Genomic DNA, 21,497 nt, shown 5'->3' with positions numbered 1-21,497 from the left:
TAACTCCTGATCATTTTGATTTTGGCAAGCTCTATATTAGAGCCACTGTTTTCCCAAAGCTACTGATTAGAGCTTGATACTGAGCAAATCTTATCTACAGTATGGCAAGATATATTTTTCATCAATGCTTTCACATTTTAGAATGGCTTTACATGTTCATGTCACATGTGATATACTACCACAGGGCTGTTTCCCCCCCCCCCATTTAAGACTTTGAATAATTATTCAGTGGTTTCCAGTAATACAGTTTTCAAGCCTCCTTTCTTGGAACCCTGAAATCTTTTGAGACCAAGAGGGGATGGGGACGAAGCTTCAGTAAAAAGAACAGCAGTAAAAAGAACTACTCAGTAGTAGTAAGCTTACATTGCAACATTCACAACCTGCAGAAAGATGAAGTCCCATATGAACTGCATGGACACATTTCTGAGAATCTTCTGTTTCCTAGCAGATGTTGTGGAATGCATTTTTTGACAGTTGAATTTTCTGCAAGACTATATCAGTACAATCAAATACAAATGAATGATGAACCCTATGTGGACAGTTCAAATAATGTCTGGCTGGAATGAAATATCATTGGATTTCTAATAAAAAAAAATAAACAATGGATGATAACTTCCAAATTTTCAAGTATTCAGAAAGCACTTGAGGAATATTTGCAAAGGAAAAGTGGAAAGGATTTAGATTTAGGAGACTAGGATCAGTGCCTTAAAATAATCATGGAGTGCTTTTCCTTCACAACCCAGTAACTATGATCATGCAGTTCAGAGCAGCACCTAAATGACCTTGACCAATTTTTAAAATGCTGAGCAAGCTGGATCTGATAAGTATTTGAATGAGAGAATCTCTGGGCTAGTAGACCAAGGGACAGAGACAGCCTGTAAGAAGGCAGTGATGCTCCACTTGCACAATATTGTCAAAAAAAGAATACATGAATGTGTTTGTAAAGTCATCAGAAGTAGAGCTCAACTAAATGCAATATGTTAACATTTGCTGACATATGCTTTTACAGGCAAATTTGAAACCTGCTACCCTATTGGAGAAATAAGCTCTCCATGTGTTGTGATTAATTTGAGTTAACTAGAGAATGTGCAGAGACCCAAGGGGTTAATCACTGTCTGCTATTATGGGCACTAAGTAGTGCACACTAAACGTTCAAAATTTGCAAAAGAGATTGTACACCTTTGCTGGATAAAATACAATCCAAACACGTGCCATGACACCAGCTAGGTATTATCTAATTAGATAGCCTTGATCTCCAATATGCCCAACCGGTAGTTGTTCTCCAAATCTTTTGCTGACATTTACAGACTTTCATCTCTTACGGGCAAAAAAATGACAAGAATGAATCTGAAGGCTTGTGCTTAGAGATCTTTAACTTACAGGATTTTAAATGTAAAGTGATGTGGACATTACTGTTCTTAAAAGATATGCAAACAGAAACACATGTTGAACGGTACTCCTGCTTGCTACAGTCCCTCTGAAACCAGCAAAATCGTATCTGTATGTCTGTATGAGTGGTTCTTTATCTGCTTTGTGAACAGTTTAGATTCAAGAGCATCTACTTTAAGAGGGAAATAAAATCTCAGTTAACTTTCTTCTAGAGATACAATACAGCGCAGCTAGTGCTTCTCCCATGATCACCTTTTTCTTTCAGCAGAAATATAAACGTTACAGATGTAATCCACGTAAGAGATTTATAGTATTGCACACCCAGAAGAGAGAATACAAACTGTCCCAAATTAAGTTATTATAGCTTCTTCTCTCGCAGTACCGATTTTCTCCTGCGACGAGAATTAACAGAACAAGAGAGACAAAAAAAGCATATTTGGTTCTAATGTTACATCTGTAAGTGATCTAGAATAGATTGCAGAGGATTTCTGACCGCTTGGATTGGCAACCATGTTTCTCCTCCCACGTTAGATAATATTATTGAAAATTAATAATACTTGGAGAAATAAGAGATTCTTTCAGTGGAATATCTGTGCGCTCCGTTCAATTCTCCCACTTAAAATTTAGAGGATGCCATTTTGCGCCAGGTTCTGGTTACGGGATGTTAGGATCAGAGTAAAAACAAATACACGTTGCGGAGCCTGTAAGTCTGAAGTGCATCCATCCTGTTAGTTTTTTTAAAGAGTTTCCAACAACGCAACCCCAATCGGGTTTAATTGGAAGGAGAAAAAAAAAGCAGTCCTGACCTGACAGCAGTTTCCTGCCGATTTGTGGATTTACTTTGATTTATCCGACGAAATTAAAAAGCTTGTTGAGGGGATGACTACGCGGGCCAAAAGCATGGAACCCCGCTTTATTAGCACCTTTTCGCCCTTTCTCTTTAGGAAACACAAATAAAAGGAAAGTTTTGTGTGTCGGGAGTGGGGGCGGAGGGATAAGATCCCACGGCAAATAATCGGCAACAACAACAAAAAGGCGCGGTAGATTATGGTTTTGGCAAGCGAGACCGAAGTGAGGTGGCGTGATGGGGGCGCAGACTCCAGGTGGCAGGGCACGAATGCGCCCCGCGGGACGTTTTTGCGTCGCGTGGGGAGGGTACGCGAGAGGGGCTACGGGACTTGAGAGAGTTTGCCGAAAAGAAAGGGAGTCTGGAAAAGAACTTCGCAAATCGATTTATTTTGGCGTGGATTGATTTTAGTACTTTTCTTCCCGCGTTTTTTGAAAGCAAGCAAGCAAGCAAGCAAAAAACAGGGCATAGAGTTTTCAGCCCCTCTCATTTCTATCTTTCAACTCGATCGTTTCGCCTAGGAAGAACAGAAGGACGATCCCCTGGTCAGAAAATCGGTTTTTTTCCCCGAGGGGAAACACTTTTCCGGCGGGAAGAGCCCTCCTCGCGCCAGTCGCGCACCTCCGAGCGCAAAATCAGCAAAGGACTGAAAAAGTCAATTTTTAGAGTAATCACATAGTCCTCTGTTATTGCTAAAGACGATGGAGAGCATATTATTATTCTCTGTTCAAAACAATGTGAAGTCACAGCTGCCAGTTCTTTAACTTATTATTATGGTTCGTTATTATTATTATTTCTGAAATCTCTTTCAAATAAAGATCTACTCCGTGACAGGAAGCGACTTTCTGCATGGAGATTGGGCATCGCGTGCGTGGGTTGGGAAAGAAGAAAGAGAGCGCTATTATTTTTTTAAAATCAAAAGCATTGCAAGATCCTTGTGGCAATAACTTCAAAGTACCGAGTTGATGTTTTTTTTCCCTTAACCAACAAAACAATCCGGTGTTTTAAACAGGCTTCATACAGTGCCCTCTACGTGGAGAGGATTGCCCATCTGTGCTTTCTGACTTCTTCGGGTGGCGAATTAAAAATAAAAAAGTACATTAATCTCCAGATCGTGAAAAACGGGTTCAGATCACCGTCTGCAGGAAGGAAGGTCAGGTTGTCTCTCTGCCGCTGCAAAAGAAATCTGGCCTAGTGGGTGACAGCTGTGCGTCTTGAAACGCTTTAATTAATTAAAGGCTTTGTGTTTCGTTGGGATTATTATTATTATTATTATTATTATTATTATTATTATTATTATTATTATTATTATTATTATTATTATTATTATTATTATTATTATTATTATTATTATTATTATTATTATTATTATCCCTGTTGCTGTTATTCTGAATCATCTTTAGACTATCGGACGATCCTGTCTTGGAGGGCGCAGGGGAGGGCGCGTGGAGATCGAAATTCCCACGCGGGCAGCAAAATCCTCGGCTCTCAACCCTCCCAAGCTCTCCAGAGACTCCCCCCCACCCCCGTCCTTGCCGCCTTTCTCTGGCGTTTCTTTCCGGCCTCGGCTTTGGGTCGGGCAACTCGAAGCGCCCGATCCTCAACCCCCGCGTAAAACTTTTTTTCCTTCTTTTCTTCTTCGCTCCGCTCCCACTAGGAAGAACAAGAACCGCCCGAAAGACGGCTCGGGCGGCTCCCTTTCCAGCACGTGGGCCCCAGGCTCCTGCTCGACCTCCTCCCGGCGGCCCGCATCGCTGCTGCCCATCAGCTCTTCCTCGCCCGCGCGGATCTCCCCGTTCGTCTCCCGCCGTTGTTTGTTTGTTTTTTTTTTTCTCTCCCTGCAGGCTGGCGGAGCGCACCGTCGCCTTCCCGCGCCTTCCGTCGCAACTTTCTCCGGGTCTTCCCCCGGCGAAAGGGGGCGGGGAGGTTGGGACATGCTAATGAGGGGGGCGTGTCCCTGGGGCCGTCCGCGGCGTCGGCGGCGGCTCGGCTTTCCTCCGCGGCGATTGGTGGGCGTGGAGGGGCCCCCGAGGAAGTGATGACGCTATGCAAATGTAGGAAAGGGGCGGGCTCCGGCCCTCAGGGCGCCGCCCCCTGCCCACTGGGGCTGGTGTGCTCGTGTTTAGCTGCGGGGAGAGTCGAAGTAGATTCCATTGAGAAAGCCTGCGAACCGCTCCGATTTAAACCGGGAGGAGGGAGCAGGGGGTGGGTGGGAAAGGAAGCCAAGAGGATCTCAATCCACCCAGGGGGGTGCGCTTACCTTTCCTGGCGTACGCGCGCCGCGTGTCTTCCTCTGCCCGTCTCTCTCTCTCTCTCTCTCTCTCTCTCGCTCGCTCTCTCTCTCTCGGGCTCCCCAGTAGCCAGCTAAGCTTCTTCCTGCGCTGTTGGAGGAAGGCTGGAGAGGGGGCGAAGAAGAAGCCAGAGAGAGAGAGAGAAAGGGCGAGCGCCAGTCTTTGGCCGGAGGGAAAGCCCTGCAAGAGAAGGAGACCCGCCGAGGACGGATCGCAAAGTTGCCGCTTTCTTGTCACTGGAAAATGACACTTGATGTAGCCAAGGGCGCCGCCGCCGCCGCCGCCGCCGCCACTACAGCCGCCGCCGCCGCCGCAGCAGCGCCGGTGGAACCTATTGTTTCTTAAACTGCCTTCTTTCTTCGGCGATCCAAAAGGGGGGAGGACTTCAGCACGGAAGGGACGCCGCCGGCAACGTCCTGCCACTTCTTGCGCGATCCCGGCCAGCCAGCCAAGAAGAAAACCCATATTCTGATTTTTTTCAAGAAAAAGAGGAGGAGGAGGAAGAGGAGGAAGAGGCCGCCCGGTGTCTCGCGCCCACCCCTCCAAACAAGAAGCTTGTCAGGCACCCGCTAGAGCATCCGCAGCCGGGGGGAGATTTTTGTAACCCTTTGGATTCACCCCCCCCTCTTCTTTTTCTCTTCTCCCCCCCCCATCCCTTCAATGTCTGTGTTTGATTTTCTCTGATTTGCTTTGATTCAGCAGCCGTTCCAGAGAAAGAAAGAAAGAAAGAAAGAAAGAAAGAAAGAAAGAAAGAAAGAAAGAAAGAAAGAAAGAAAGAAAGAAAGAAAGAAAGAAAGAAAGAAAGAAAGAAAGAAAGAAAGAAAGAAAAAGAAAGAAAGAGGGGGAGTGAAACGAAAACCCCGGCCCGCTCCGCGCTTTTCTTCTTGTCAACACCCTGCGTTGTGGCTGTGTTTTGCATTTTTGTTTTTCCTTGCTTTTCCTACTTTTTTTTTCAAGAAGAAGGGAGGGTTTTGGTTGTCTTTAATTCATGTTTGGGATTCAGGAAAGTATTCAAAGGAGTGGAAGCAGCATGAAGGAAGAGCCCCTGGGCGCCGGCATGAACGCGGTCAGGACTTGGATGCAGGGAGCCGGCGTCCTGGATGCAAACACCGCGGCGCAGAGGTAGGTAGAGCTCGCGGCAGCATCCCTTCCTTCGCCTTCCTTCCCTGACTCGAAAATCCAGCGGTCCAGTCAGCCTCAGGTCTGTAGCTGGTGGGCAGTGCTTCCCGGCGATACCTTGACCCCAAATGACTTTTTAATCTCAGGGCCCGAGTAGCCGCTGAACCAACCTACCTTCCTTCCTTCCTTCCTTCCTTCCTTCCTTCCTTCCTTCCTTCCTTCCTTCCTTCCTTTCTTTCTTTCTTTCTTTCTCTCTCTCTCTCTCTCTCTCTCTCTTTCTCTCTCTCTCTCTCTCTCTCTCTCTCTCTCTCTCTCTCTCTCTCTCTCTCTCTCTCTTTTCTTTCTTTCTCTCTCTCTTTCTCTCTCTTTCTCTTTGCCTTTTTCTTTCTTTGCCTCTTCTTTCTTTCTTTCTTTCTTTCTTTCTTTCTTTCTTTCTTTCTTTCTTTCTTTCTTTCTTTCTTTCTTTCTTTCTCTCTCTCTCTCTCTCTCTCTCTCTCCCCCATCTCTTCTTTTCCCCATCCCAAAGACTATGGAGTTTCCCATTTAGGAATCACCCCCAAATATGTTGACCCTTCCGATACTCACATTAAAAAGCAAAATTAGGCTGCCGATGCCGTTCCCCATTTCTCTCTCTCTCTTTCTCTCTCCCTCCCTCCCTCCCTCTCGGATTAATTTCTCAATTCCGAACCGGTACATATTTTCCCCCTTCTCCTAAAACCTCCCTTCTTTTTAAGTTGCAACTAACAAACGTCGATGGCAACGTGTCCTGTCACTTTCGCAACAACCTTGCTTGCTTGTGGATGCTCTATAATATATTTTTGCTCGTCGACAAGAAGCCAGTCCCTTCCCTCCAGTGGTTCCTTTCAAGAAAGGTACGCCCGGGACCTTTTCAACTTTCCAGCCACTTCCAGCCCAGAGCTCCGGAGAACTAAGTTCGACTGTCCTCCGCTCGATGCTTACTCCCAAACTCCAGTTTTTCTGGGGTTGAAGCCAGGGCCTCAATTTGAACCGGGCGGCTGGGATCCTTGACAGGTCCTTGACAGGTCGCGAAGACATCGGTCCCGCTCGGCTGGATCCCTCCGTCCCTCCCTCCGTCCCCCGCCTCTTCTGCTCGGGAAGGGAAAGTGGTGCGGGGGACAAAGCCGACGTGAAATTATGGGAAAGTTTTGTAGGGATGTTTCCTGCCCGGGCGAGAACGGGGTTGGAATCCGAGAGGGTCTTCCTGCGAGCGAGAGTAGCGCTTCGGGCATCAGGCGGAGTTAAGTGACAGCTGAGGCCGCAGTGACCCGACCTGCGAAAGCGTGGCCTTGGGTAGGCAGCGGGAGCATCCCCCGGGGCAATTCGAACAGCCGGCAATTTTGGCTTGCTAATTCAGGCTGCAGTGAAGGGGTCGGAAAGAAAAAGCTAAAGAAAAAAGAGCTAAAGGCCTCTTTTCCTCCCGGGCTGATTTGCCAGGGACGGTTCTCGCGGTTCGCAAAGGCAGCGGTTGCTTCGGGCTTGCCGAGGCCGGGAGTTCCTGCGGAGCTCCGTTTCTCCCCTGTGATGGAAGAATCACCCGTTTCATTTCTTCCTTAGAGCTTGGGGAGCAGGCGGGGGAGGCCTTGCCCCCTCCTCCCCCAGCATGAAATTGACCCAGGCTTAGGGACCTGACTAGGAGGACCCCGCTTGTTGAACCGAGCAGCTCGCTTGATGCTAGGACTCGTAGCATCAAGTACTCGTACTAGTGTATCTTTTCGCTGGACTCGACCCGGCTTGCGAATGGGAAATCTCTCGGCTAGGGGAGCAGCAGGGCTGGGACGAAGCAAGCGCGCCTAATTCGGTCTCTTTGGCCGCAGCGGGGTTGGCCTGGCCCGGGCTCATTTCGAGAAGCAGCCGCCTTCCAACTTGCGGAAATCGAACTTCTTCCACTTCGTGCTGGCGTTGTACGATCGGCAGGGGCAGCCCGTGGAGATCGAGCGCACCGCCTTCGTGGGCTTCGTGGAGAAGGAGAAAGTAAGTGTATGTGTGAACGGGCGCTCTGCGCGCGCTCGCGTGTCAGCAGATAAGAGATTTCCGTGTACTCCGGAGCCCTCTCTTCCTGCGCGGGCCCATCCTAGAGAAGAGAACCCGGCCTCTGCGGGATCGCTTCAAACTCATACTTGGCCGACCCCCGCCCAGCAAACTGCCAACTTTTGACTCCCCCCCCCCCCCCGGCTCGGTCTCTAAGTGTTTCCCTTCCCGGCACTTTTCCAACCTGCTCTTGGCCCTTCTATCCATACCCAGAACATATTGGGTTGAACTCAACCCCCTTTGACTACTGTCCCGACCTGGAGGGGAGTGGGGGGCGGCAGTAAAGAAATAAGTAGCAGCCCGCGACGAGGCCGGGATTTAGGGCTCTTTAGGAGCGCCTTGCTGCTCCGGTTGCTGATCCTGCTCCTAATACTTGTGTGTCCTTTCGCTTCAGGAAGCCAACAGCGAAAAGACCAACAACGGGATCCATTACCGGCTGCAGCTTCTCTATAGTAACGGTGAGCCTTGTTCTGCCTATGCTTGACAGCTCCGGGCGGCTTTAAATCTCCAGGGAATTGCTTCGTTCAGTACGTCTGTTTTCCCCTGGAAGAGAAGGGAAAGGGGAGAGGGGAGGCTTGCCCCACCGGGCTCGGGGTGCATTAGCTAAGGGACAGGGCGAGCGAAATCTCCGTCGCGGTTGTCTTTTAAAAAACAGAAGCAACAGCAGCAACAGGGCCGAATAGCTGTTTTAAACCTGAGCAGAATTTCTCGGACAGCGCCTCGTTCTTCTCGAATGATTCTCCAAAGGTAGCCCACCGACCTTAAGCAGCTCCCCCCCCCCAAAAAAAAAAGAAAAAAGAAGGAAGAAGCCCAACACCTATATAGTCCCGTGATGCTTTCAAGATTTGCCGGAACCAATATTTTGCTTGCATTTGGAAATCCAAATGAAACAGGATGTGCCCCTTCACCTGGATAACAATTTTTCTCTCTTGCCCTTCTCCCGACCCCCCAAATTGGGAGCAAAGGCTCACCTTCGTCCAATCGATTAGGGTGCACTAAGTCTGGTGTGGGCAAAAGGATCGCCTCGTTTTCCCTTCCAGTTAAATGAGAGATCCTGGGGGTGGGGTTGGGGGTGGGGGGCAGACGACTAGAGAAAGCAAGGCGGATCTGTTTTGACCCTTTATTGACTCTGAATAAATATATTTACGATTAGCTTTGAGATGATGGAGAGGTATTATTACGTGTTTCCAACTTTCAAGACCTTCTCCCGTAGTTCGGGACTCCAAAGTAACTGGCAAGTTTAGGGGAAAAAGAAGAAGAAAAAAGAAGAAGAAGGAGCTTTGTCAGTTTTTGTCTTTCGTTCTTTCGCTTAATTGTTCTTTTCTCTCTCCCTCTCTCGCCCCTCCCCCCCTTCTCCCCATTCCGGCTTCCAGGGATAAGAACCGAACAAGATTTTTATGTCCGTTTAATCGACTCCATGACAAAACAAGTAAGTCTTGCTTTCCCTTCGCTTTCTTGTGAAATGATCGACGTGGAAGAAAGCCGAGGTGGTCGCGGAGGGGAGTGGGAGACTTTGGAGGCGGAGGCGTTTAGGGAGTTGTGCACTGGAAAGCGAAAGGCCGGCTTGGAAGGAGCTTGAGAGTGGTGGAAGGCGCGGTGCGGTCGGTTTTGTTAGGGAGCCGCGAAATCTGGATTGCACCGGGATCTCTAGGCGAAGGCCGGGCCGGCCGCGGCCGAGTAGTCAGGCTGAGAAGGAAAGCGAAGACCAAAAGGCGGGTGGTTGCCTCCTTTTATCCCGGCCTTCTTCCCGTTGGAAAATCCAGCTTGCTGACAACTCAGATTAGGGCGGGCGAGCGGGCGCACTCGCGAAGTCCGAGGGAAGTTCGATCGGGTCGTTTCTCCTCCTTCCCTCCCTTAGACCCCGTTCGGCTCCCCGTCCCGTTCGGTTCTCGCCAGGTTTGGCGGGATTTGTTTTCAAAGGTGTCCTTGCCAAGTATTTCTGAGCAGGATTTCAGCCTTAAGCGCCGTTACTAAACCGCAGGGTTCAGAGTTTGGACCAACACTCCGCCCCCCCCTCCCCGCAATTCCCTTTTCGCTTGCAAAGAGAGAAAAAGAAGCTGCAGAGTTTTCAGAACCGCCTCCTCTTCGGTCGGGGAGAAAGGGCTCCCCACCTACCCACCTACCCACCCCCCTCTTCCTTCCCAGTTTCATCTAGAGGTTTCCCAGCCCCTCCAAATTCCCAGCCTCCTTGCAAATCTCGGACGATGGATGCAAAAAAAAAAACACCAAAAAAAAAACAAACACCCGTGCAGCGAGTCGAGGCGAGAGGAGAGGAACGAAGCTTTCCTCCTAGCGGATCGTTACTCAAATCGACTCTTTAAAAAAAAACACACACACACAACAACAACAACAACAAAAACACAGCCGTGTGCATTTGCATTGATTTATCGCCTTGAGCGACTCACTCAGTTGAGGCGGTAGCCCTGGCTGAATTGGACCTTGGCGGAGCTTAGGGGAAGCGCCTCCCGTGCTCGGTTTTAGATTGGCCAGGAGCCAGGGCGGGGTGAACCAACCGCGGTCTTAAAGGTATAGGATCACCGTGGCTCTCGCCAAGCCCCCTTCAGTGGGCGAGGGCCAAGCAGCAGCAGCAGCAGCAGCTGAGATCCGATTACACTGCGCGCGCGCGCGGGCGCGCAAGGAGAAATTACTCTGGGGCAAACGGTATTAATTTTGCCTGCCTTACCTCCTCTCGCTCCTCCCCTCCCCTTCCTAAGGTTTAATTAGACACGGTAGCTGTTTACCAAATAAATAAATAAATAAATAAATAAATAAATAAATAAATAAATAAATAAATAAATAAATAACAGCTTCTGATTCCCCGGAAGGCTCCCAGATCACAGAATTCTCTCTCTTTCTCTCTCCTCCCCCCTCCCCCACCCACCCCCCCATTTTAATGATAAGATCGAAAAGAGATGGAAAAGAAACACAGGACAAGCAACCAACGCCTTCCCCCCCCCCCGCCCTTGCCAAGCGATACCGTAGCCACCTAACGTGCCGAGAGTAGATAATTAAATAAATAAAGACGTACGGTATTTATTTACTCCTTTGTAATTCCTGGGTTAAGTATTTTAGGGGAAGGATCTTAACATCTCGGTAGATTTGCGGTGAGATGTGTCAGGGATGATAAACGCTTATTTCAGAAACTTAAATGCTCCAGAGTCGTTTTGTGATTGGAAAAGCTCTGCCTTTGATACAGCCTAATTTTCATTATGGCGTTTTTATTGCACGCTCACTCTCGGCGCCCTACAATTGTGGTTTCATATTAAAACAAAAAAACAAAAACCCTCTACACCTCTAGACAATCCAGTAAAATATTGAACTAAAGGAGATCATTTTATTCCTTTGAATCCAAGTATTGTTGCACAGTGTATCTTTTTTTTTAATTAAGAACATTTCATGTTTTTATAAGATTTGATCATTTTTAATTTTTTTTTGAGATCAGATTTGTTTAAGTTCAGGTTAATGTTCTGAAAGTTATTAAATAATTCATGTGATTTTATCTGATTCAGATTTTTTTTTTAAAAAATACAAATGGAGTGATATTTTTCTTTTTTTTTCTTTTGCTTGCTGCATTCACACACATGGTCACAAACCAGGTTTTGGGTATTTCAGAATTCTGCCTTCTAAACTTTCATTTGTTTTTGGTAGCTTTCTGACACCAAACCAGAAAGGTCAAAGTGTTGAGTTTGGTTTAGAACACTGTCTTTGATGCTCATGAAACATCTTTTCCTGCTATTGATGGCTGTCTTACAATAGAAGGGAAAAGAAAAGGAAAAAATGGAGCACTTGCAATTCTAACATTTAGTAAAACTAGTAAGAAACTCTTTTGGAATACATCTATAAGAACAGACAGCAGAACAACTCCAGTCCTTAAACCACAAATCTTAAAAGCTGCACCAATAATGACAATAATTTATACATTTGTATTTAAAGAGGACCTCTCGCTGTTTCGTGTATGAGTGTAATTGCATAACCCTTTTTTTAAAAAAAAGGAATTATAATTGAGCCATTTTCAAAATTGTAGTCATTCAAGAGTTAATGTTTTTTTTTCCTTTCAAGATTGCATTTCTCTGTAGAAAGTCATGATTTGGCCTACCATAGTTTTAAAACACCTGTTTACTAGCATTTTATGACTGGATGGTTGTCAATTCACCTGCAGATTTTTTCTGGTAAAGTAAAACAGGAACATGGTGCTACTGTTTCCACAAGATCAAACCACTGCCAGAGCTCAGTTGGAATTCAGATACAAACTATTATCCACTTAATGGCAACTGGCCTTTTACTTTAAAACGTTTTACATTTAGCCCTAACGTTAGGAATAATTATTGATTTGGGGAAAGGGGGAAGGGGTAGCAGAACAAGATTGCAGAATAACGGTTTTAGAGAATAAAATCCAGAGCTGAGTAATACAATTTTTTTTTAAAAAAAGATTAAAATTCCTTATTGAGAAGTGGCTGATAAGAATTCCAAGCCAACAGATAAAAATGTTCTTTGTATTTTTACTAAATGTATGAGCTTAGTTGTCATTGTCATATTATTATATGTATTTTGTAAAAAAAAAGTTAATTTCTGGTTATATCAGGGAGCTTTGTGTTATGATATGTTAATGTTTCCAGAAAGCAAAAAAACTTGTTTTTTTTGTAAACTCAGATACTCTGGAGATCTTGAAACTTCTATCCTTGTTAATGAAATATCTGTAAGGCAGGTCAAGGAGTCTGCTGAATTGTTCACAATTGTCCAATTGTAAAGTTGCCACTTAGGCTTTAAAACAGAATGCAAGGAATATTTGAAGAATCTTAAGTAACTTTCTGCTTGGAATTAAGTTGTATGCAGCTTGGGTAGATGCTTTTTCAATTTTTACTGTAATGCACTTTATATATTGTCCAACGTCATAGAGGAAGGGTATACTAGTACCTGAATCTTGGCACAAATTGGAATGGAGAGGTGGTGGGTCAATGAAATGGTGACGGGAGCTGGCAGGTTTTAGTGGCATGGTATTGGCAAGTGACCTGTCATCAGCAACAACATTTTGAGATCATACTCACTGTTTCATGTGCAACTTTAATGGTTTTCATACTTACATTCAGCCAGATTAAGATAGGCAGGGCTCTTAGGGGCCTCTAGGGATATATGAACAAAGGGCCCTGGCCTGTGTAAAAGGGAAGGACTAGTTTTTATTTTTTAAATTTGTAGTGGTGATGTCAGAGGCCTATGCCACAAATTAGGTAAGTGAATCATGAAACCACCTGATTTTGTAAATTAATATTTTCCCCTATCTGGATATATATATATTTCTTCTTTCTAAAGTATTTTCATCTACTTTTTCATTTATGGTTGAGCTACATTCCTGTTGTGTTATTTATTTATTTTCTTTGTTCTGTTTGCCTGATACTGTAGTTGTGGTGGTTTGTAAGAAAATCATGGAAAAATGCTGTGCTTGAGAAGCTGCTATCTAAACAATGAGTTCTGGGGAGCCAAGAATATTATACAAACATTGTCAGTATCTTTGCAGCAAACTACTTTTAGGGAAGAGACCTGGAAATAATTCTCTTGGAAAATCTTGCTGTGTTTGAATGCAACCATTGATGTTATATAGCAGTATTTTTCAAGCTTAGCATTTTTAAAGATGTGTAGACTTCAACTCCCAGAATTCTTCAACCAATATGCTGGGAGTTGAGGTCCATACATTTTAAAGTTGCCAAGTTTGAAAAACACTGTTATACAGGAAACTGGAATCAGTTTGCCTTAGCTTGAGAAGCTGAGAGGGAATGTGCAGGGGAAAACTAGAAATCTCAAAATAGTAGTGGGCTAGATTGTGAAGTTAACAAAAAAATTCAAAAGAAGGCAACAGCAAACCATTTCTGCATTCATACAGTATAGATTTTCATGGCTGCCATTTCTTGAAAGAAATACGTTTTGCATTGCTGTCAAGTATGTATCTGTGATATCTCTAGAAGTCAAGTTCAGCTCAGAAGAAAATTTTGACTGGGATTTCAGACAAAACAGATAGTTTTGTCATTGTGAGAAAGATCATTCAGGCTTATTGGGTGTAAACTCTGTCTTTGTAGATGTGCTCTTTTTCTTAAACCTGGATCAGAGTGAGTGAAATTTTAATGGTTGTGTGAACCAAAGTATCACTTTTGTAGATCAATAGCTTCCTTGCCAACTCAGCACTGGAATAACGCGAAGGCAGAAATCTCGTCAAGACCACTCACTGATTCTTTTGTTTTTCTTCAAAATACCATATCAGATTTCCCTCCAACACAGCCTAAACACAGACATAAATCCAGCTGATTTCAAAATGTTCTTCTTTCTAACATGTGAGGCAGTCAAAGATGCTCTATCATGTCATCTCTGACACTTCAAACCCTCTATGCTATGTCATTTACAGCAGGGATGCAGATACAATACTGCTTTTTACCTAAATTGATCGAGCTGTTGTGCCTGAGTGCACAGATACTGAATCCCCCACTCTGTTCAGTGAATTGCAAATGGCACGATTGTGAGGAAAATAGGAATCCGCTCAGAAAACAGCTCCTCGGGATCTGAGCTGTGGAGCCCAACGCTCTTGTGCGGTGAGGCAAGCCAGGGTGGTGGGTTTTTTTGTTTTTTGTTTTTTTTCAGTGACTTGAATCCTTTTGCTTCAAGAGCAGGAAGTGCAGGTGATTTCAATTTCCTTCTCTGAGAAGAATGCGAAGCTTGACATTTACATGTATGCTCAGGACCTGAGTGTTTGGGAAAATGTAAACTCAACACAGTGGAAAATGTGTTGTTTGGAGTCTGGGGGTGAAAACAAAGCTGAGGATTTTGGAGAGACTGCCTGGGCCAGATGGCTCAGTGCATTCCCAGTCTGGCTTCCAACTGCTCCCTCCTGTATAATATACAGCCATTTGTTCTGGGATATTTACGCTAGAGTTGTTTCCCTGTGAATGTTTGAGAAGCATTCAAAATGAACATATTAGTGGAGCTGGGCTGGGAAGGAGGGGGAGGGAAAGGGAGAAATTTATTTAATTCACATGAATTCCTGTTGATGAGCAGGCTGGCATGTTAGAGGAGGAGAATGGAAGCAATAATTAGCACCTTTTGGTTTAGTGCTGCTGAACAAGAATCATCATATATTTTAGATCCCAATATGGGCATACTTTATTGCTCCCCATATTAAACTCTCATTGCAAATGACGGGAGGCTGGTCTGCTGTAAGAAATCAGAATTAGGGCATTAATGGCTAATTACACCTTGCAAGTCCAAAATGTCAGAGCCGAAGATGCAGGAAGTTGAATATCTCAAGTCTTAGAATTACACGATTGTTTTCTCTATAAGTAATCCTAGAGCTGTAACTTTCTAGAAAAGCACTTATTCTCAGGTTACTTAGATGTATGAATTGGTAAGAAATAGGCTACCATATTTCCACTTTTGTTCAAATGGTTTTCAAAGCATGCCATATAGTGTAACAGTACCAAAAACTTCAAAAATACAGACAGGTCTATAGGTATATCTACACAAGGAGTAAAGTCCAGCTAATATTAGTTGATACTTAAAAACAAATTGGCGATACTTGAGTATAAAATAGCAAAGCCTATTTCGCATTGTGCCACAAAGAAAATTAAAAATAAACTACTATGGTTGTCATCTAGTTGTCCCAATGAAACAAACAGGAGTGGATCAGATCTTTTAATATACCTCATAGTTATCTTGCTTTAGGTTGAAATGTTTTAACCTTTTTAATTAAATTTAATCATTGATCCTGTGTAAATTGTAGAACAGCCATTTTGTAAGTTCTCCCTCCTCCGAGCCTTAATCCACGTTATTTTAAAATCCTCTCCAATTTCATGCGATGGATTTTGGAAGGTGTAACACAGGGGTGTCAAACTCGCAATGTCACATGATGTGTTGCGACGTATTGTGACTTTTTTTGCCATTGCCGGCACGGTTTTGCTATGATGCATCCAGTCCGTGGGCCGGCAGTTTGACACCCCTGGTGTAACACAAGTGAATGCAGGGAAAGATAGGAGCCATCATTCTTCACCTTCTTTCTGTTGATGGGAGAAGCATCTTTCTTGAGTAAAAAGGAATCTGGATTCAAAGCTGCATTTGTACCCTTGCATTCTCACTGGCTGTGCAATGAAACAAATTAAAACTAAAAAAAGGAAGTAAACAAGTAAGTTCACAACATGTCTTCACCTATGTGGGTTTAGTACCTATTTGCAAAATTATTTTTAGTTCAATAATAATCTAACTTTATACACTGGGACTTTCACTTCGTTCATTTAGCTTCTTTTTAAAATATTAATTCTTTGTAACAGCTGTACCCATCCCATTTTTGTGGACTTGAGGACAACCTTCCCACTGGATCTCCTTATTACATGAATTGAGCATGGTAAATGTTTAGCAAATAATATTTTTAAAACCCAGTTTTTGTTCAATAAGTACAGCATACGTTTTCAGAAAAGAAATATTTTAGTGTCTTCCGAGACAGGAACCTGTCTTTCTGGCAGCTGCAAAAGTTTGAGATTTAAATTGCCTTTGTTTCCTTTGTGAAACCAAATCAATACATATATTTCTGCAACCATGAGCACAGGCAGTGACTTTTAGTCAACAGCTACACATGCATTTGTTACATTATACCCCAGTGCTCAGTATTTTTGAGGGAAGAAACAAAGTCATGCAAAAGAATCACTGAGAGCTAAGATACAGAGTACAATGAGAGAGATTTTGATCTCCATGAATTGAGAGAGAGAAAAAACCCAACACAAGCCTTATCTGGTCTTCCAAGTGTTGTAGCTGGAAACTCCCAGATTTAAAAATGCATTTAATAGTGGAACATGAAAGACTAGTAGACATCTGCTGTCCCCTGGTCTTAATTTAATACAAGATCCATTCAGTAAAATCATTGTAGGCAGATGCATTTGAAGAAGTTGCTTTATATTATATCAAACTCTGGCTCTAGCTAATATAATATTTCTTCAGAGTTTTTGACAAAAGCCATTTTCTACTCTGTCTTGAGATGTCAAGGAACCAGCCCAGAAGATTTCACAACCAATACAGGTGTTGTCTCAGTGAAGTAACAACACTTTCTACATCTTGTTCATCAAAAGAGCAATCTGAATGATGCTAAAATGAGTGTACAATTGCAATTCTTAAAACTGCTGCCAGGATACATTTCCCTAATCATTCTGTATTTATAAAACAGCCAGACCAACATCTCTCCAGGTCAAAATATGGTAATGTGAAGAAGAGGGAAGGTTACCACTTTGTAACCTAGTTCAGGTAGTCCTTTAATCCTGGTTTGATTCACAGATTTATTGTTGAATGCACTCTGAAGCCTCATCAAACTTTCATTGAAAAAATAGTTGGTTTTCCCTGTTGCAAGGGAAAAGCAAAACTCTTAGAAGTCTTTTCTGTATATTATCCATAAAAAGCCCTTTAGAAACTGGACTCATTTTGTGCCTCTGAACAGTTTCCTTTTAATTCATACAGTTGTTTCAGTAATAGCTGGTGCTCAGAAACAGGGTTAGCCCCTAGTGCATTACAAGCCTAAAGATGTTCTGCACGTAAGCAAAAGGATTGCTGATGTTAAACATAATAGACAGGCGATTAGATAACCACACTGTTGACTCCATTTGTTCATTATGGTTATTTAGCTGGCCTTCTTTTTAAATAGCTACCTGGAGGTTAAGTAAGAATAGGAGTTCCAAGGAGGGAGAGAAGGGCAGTAAAGAAAGAGAGGGAATTAAACCTGCTCATTCTTGTTTGCAGCTTCTAAGGAAGTTAAACTCACATTGACTTCTGTATCAACAAGACCGGCCTGAGAGCATGGTTAGTGGTGGCGCTTCAGCATCTTTAGTTCTTACTTAGGGAAAATTCCTTTAGAGTCCCACTGCACTGCATTAAATGTAAATCAATTATTCACTGTAAAATGCCATCACCTTAGTCTTTGTTAGCTTTTTGGCAGTGCCCAGAAAACATGATAAATCAGCTGCAATTAAGTCTGTGGTATTCTTTGATTCCTTCACTCAAACTCCAGTTCTTAATCATTTGCCCCACAACAATGGTCATGTACAATGAATGCCTTTTTATGCTAGTTATATTTTTAAGGTTTAAAACTTTGAGTGAATTAAACTTTTGTTTTAAATGAAAGAACTTGAATCCAATTATAATACCCTCCTTTTCTCTTCATCCTTTTTCTGACTGCAACAACCTCTAAAGGATTCTAGTGTAGTTTGTTATTTTACAAAAAAAGCATCAATCTCAACAGAAGAAACTAGTTCCTAGCATTTTCATAGGATTTATCTGCATGTTCATGGTCTAGATCCAGAACTTTATTTTCTTCATCATTTTCCCAGATCTTTTGTCAAGTGCAGAATGTCAGAAGTTTAGGCCGTTCAAATGAATATATAGGTATGTTGTTGTTGTTGTTAGCTGCGAAGTCTTGTCTGACCCATCATGTCCCCATGGACAACGTTCCTCCAGGCCTTCCTGTCCTCTACCATCTTCTGGAGTCCCTTTAAGCTCACGCCTGCTGCTTCAGTGCCTCCATCCAGCCACCTCATTCTCTGTCATCCCCTTCTTCTATTGCCCTCAATCTTTCCCAACATTAGGCTCTTCTCCAGTGAGTCCTTCCTTCTCATTAGGTGGCCAAAGTATTTGAGTTTCAACTTCAGGATCTGGCCTTCTAAAGAGCAGTCAGGGTTGATTTCCTCTAGGACTGACCGGTTTGATCGCCTTGCAGTCCAAGGGACTCGCAGGAGTCTTCTCCAGCACCATAATTCAAAGGGTTCAATTATTTGGCATTCAGCCTTTCTTATGGTCCAACGTTTACTGCCATACATTGCAACTGGGAAGACCATAGCCTTGACTATACACACTTTTGTTGATAGGGTGATGTCTCTGCTTTTAAGTGTGCTGTCTAGATTTGCCATGTCTTTCCTCCCCAGGAGCAAGCGTCTTTTAATTTCTTGGCTACAGTCCCCATCTGCGGTGATCTTGGAGCCCAGGAAAATATATAGGTATATTGCAAGCTAAAGCTCTCTACAAGAATCTGAACTACTAACAGTCAAAGCAAATTGGTGGTAGATAAGAGTCAATGGAATTCAAGATGGGCTGGATTTAGATCTCATTTGGGCTCAGCCTGGTCATCTCCTACATGTTTCTCCTTTATTGGGAGGTGTACAATGTATAAGCACGCCAACACCTTTACACACAAACTCTGGGCTGTACCTTAGAAATCTCCCCTCTGCAAGCAATTGCTGGATCACCATGAACTCTTTGAACCTCAGGGTCTACTATTGGGAGGTCAGTGACCACTTCTGCCCACACTGGACAGGTCACAGGAGAGGCCATAACCATGGCTTCTTGTTCAACTGACAACATCCCAACTTAGCTGTGCTTCTGTATGTGCTCTTACTTGTGTAGCAAGCATTTGCTTTCAGGATGTGGGGGATTCTGAGCAGGGGCCACTTTCAAAGTAATGATTTTTCCCATTTCCTCCTGATGATCCTGTACTCTCTTGTTAGACTCTCCAAACAAGCTCAGCAGGATGGCAGAGTCTGTTGTAAGTTTTAAGAAATGCTAAATACACTGAGAATAGAATGAGTGGCAGGGAATATTGAGGTACCAAACCCTGTTTAAGTTTGGAAGGGTACAGAATTAGATTACTTATATCTTCAAGTGCTCAGATTCTCTGCCGTTTAGGCTGCATTTGAGTTTCTCTCTTCAAAAAGTAAGGTTGGCATCCAATGCTGTACAAAACTACAGCAGCATCAGTGGTATTATTTATGGCACTACTAAATCATATTAAAATATAGTGTACTGTGCTGGAGTGTGATAATACTATGTTTAAGCAATTACTTTCGCTGGCTGAGATTCATGACTGCTGTGCTGCTCCCCCCCCATCCTTTTGCCTTCAGTGGGCAGCATTTTCAATGGCAAAGTCACAGCTGTGCCAAATTACCTCATTTTATGGGTTATGTGATGCTTCTGCTTGTTGGCCAAGGCTGTTTAAATTTAACCCTCCCCCCACCTCCACACGTATTAGAGAGTTTTATTGATTGTTTATGTTAAAGAGGCCATAACCAGAGGCATTGGTTTGAAAAGCAGAATTCTATTCCTTTAAAAAGGATGTGCCAAAGAAGACTGAGTGATGCTGTTGGGATTGGATAATATGGAAAGGTTTTCTTGCTGAACGCAATCAGGACCACAGGGCTAACTACAACATCAGCTATACTGAGTTATAAAATACCTGAATGTAAGCACACAAAGAGATGAAGGTTCCCAAATTCTCAGTACACGTTAGAAGGAAAAAGAAAAAAGAAAAAGAAAAGAAAAGAAAAAAGGCTTAGATGAATTTTGCAAGAATAGGATCCTTGAGGAATATTCACCTTTCAACAGTTGAATGGACCAAGTTTTCAGGTAGGGTAACTAATTTAAAGGTTTATGTAAGAAAGAGAATTATTTGGATACAGTACAGATAGTCCTCAACTTATGACCACAATTGAACCCAAAATTTTTGTCACTAAATAAGACACTCATTGAGTTTTGTCCCATTTCTTTGGGACAATTGATCACAATTGATAAGTGAATCACTCCAGTTCTTAACTTAGTAACATGGTTGTTAAGTGAATCTGGCCTCCCCATTGACTTTGCTTGTTGGAAAGTCGCAAAAGATGATCACCTGACCCTGGGATATTAAGACCGTCAAAAATGTGAATCAGTTGCCAAGCACCTGAATTTTGATCATGTGACCATGGGGATACCCTAGTGGTCGTGAGTGTGAAAAAGAGAGCTAAGTCACATTTTTCAGGACCACTGTAACTTCGAACGGTCACTAAACTGTTGTGAGTCGAGAACTGTCTGTAGTAGGACTTTGGATTGATGGAAGTGGCATTTTGTCAGGTTTTACATTCTAGAGGGGACGCGGTGGCTCAGTGGGTTAGGACACTGAGCTTGTCAATCAGAAGGTCGGCAGTTTGGCGGGTCGAATCCCGAGTGCCACGTAACAGAGTGAGCGCCTGTTACTCGTCCCAGCTTCTGCCAACCTAGCAGTTCGAAAGCACGTAAAAAGGCAAGTAGAAAAATAGGGACCACCACAGTGGGAAGGTAACAGCGTTCCGTGCGCCTTTGGTGTCTAGTCATGCCGGCCACATGACCATGGAGACGTCCTCGGACAAGCGCTGGCTCTTCGGCTTTGAAATGGAGATGAGCACCGGCCCCTAGAGTTGGAAACGACTAGCACGCATGTGCGGGGGAACCTTTACCTTTACATTCTAGAAAAATATGGCATATGGTGATTGCTTCCTGAAGTGTTTTGGAGATCCATAAATGTCATTGCAGTTATAATGGAGGCATTAAAAATAAACGAAGAAAAACCCATACCCAAAAGTGCCATCTCTTTCTGTTGACATATGAACTGTGAGCAAATTAGGAAAGATTTGAAATTTGAAAAGATGTGATTTGTGAAACACGGGTTTTCATATAAATAGACAAGGCTTGTATTCTTCCTTCATCTGTTGCTTGAGGAAGAGCAAATTTGAGAAGAGGCTCCTTTTCCTGTACTGGCATAAGAAACCTGGGGAATGCTAATAAACAAAAACAGTGTAAACTGCTCATCCTAGTAAAAAAGGCACTCACTAATGGTCGACTTTTAACAAGGTAGCAAGATGGCAAGAAAGGTTAAGTATTGCAAATGTGATCTTCAGCCCAGCAAAAATATCTGCCTCTGCACAGCAGTGTTCCCTGCGTGAAGCTGTTTGCCACTTTTTATTGGACCTCAATAAATTGCTTGCTAGACATTTCAGCAAAATGCC

At 43.7% G+C, this 21,497-nt stretch overlaps 1 protein-coding gene across 6 annotated transcripts in view; it reads left to right on the top strand.

Annotated features, from left to right (window-relative positions):
• Positions 1-4,463: 4,463 nt before the first annotated feature.
• The window catches only part of EBF1 (EBF transcription factor 1), a 376,035-nt gene continuing 359,001 nt past the window's right edge, over positions 4,464-21,497 (top strand). For all 6 annotated transcript variants that reach the window (XM_081317698.1, XM_081317695.1, XM_081317697.1 and 3 more), the window contains exons 1-4: positions 4,464-5,649; positions 7,482-7,638; positions 8,090-8,153; positions 9,069-9,124. In XM_081317698.1, the coding sequence (XP_081173824.1) occupies positions 5,516-5,649; positions 7,482-7,638; positions 8,090-8,153; positions 9,069-9,124 (411 nt within the window). In that variant the 5' untranslated portion in view covers positions 4,464-5,515. The remainder of the gene's footprint in view (positions 5,650-7,481; positions 7,639-8,089; positions 8,154-9,068; positions 9,125-21,497) is intronic.

Source organism: Vipera berus (assembly GCF_964194415.1).
Source record: "Vipera berus genome assembly, chromosome: 2".
NCBI classification, from domain to species: domain Eukaryota; kingdom Metazoa; phylum Chordata; class Lepidosauria; order Squamata; family Viperidae; genus Vipera; species Vipera berus.
This window is presented reverse-complemented; position numbering and strand designations above follow the sequence as displayed.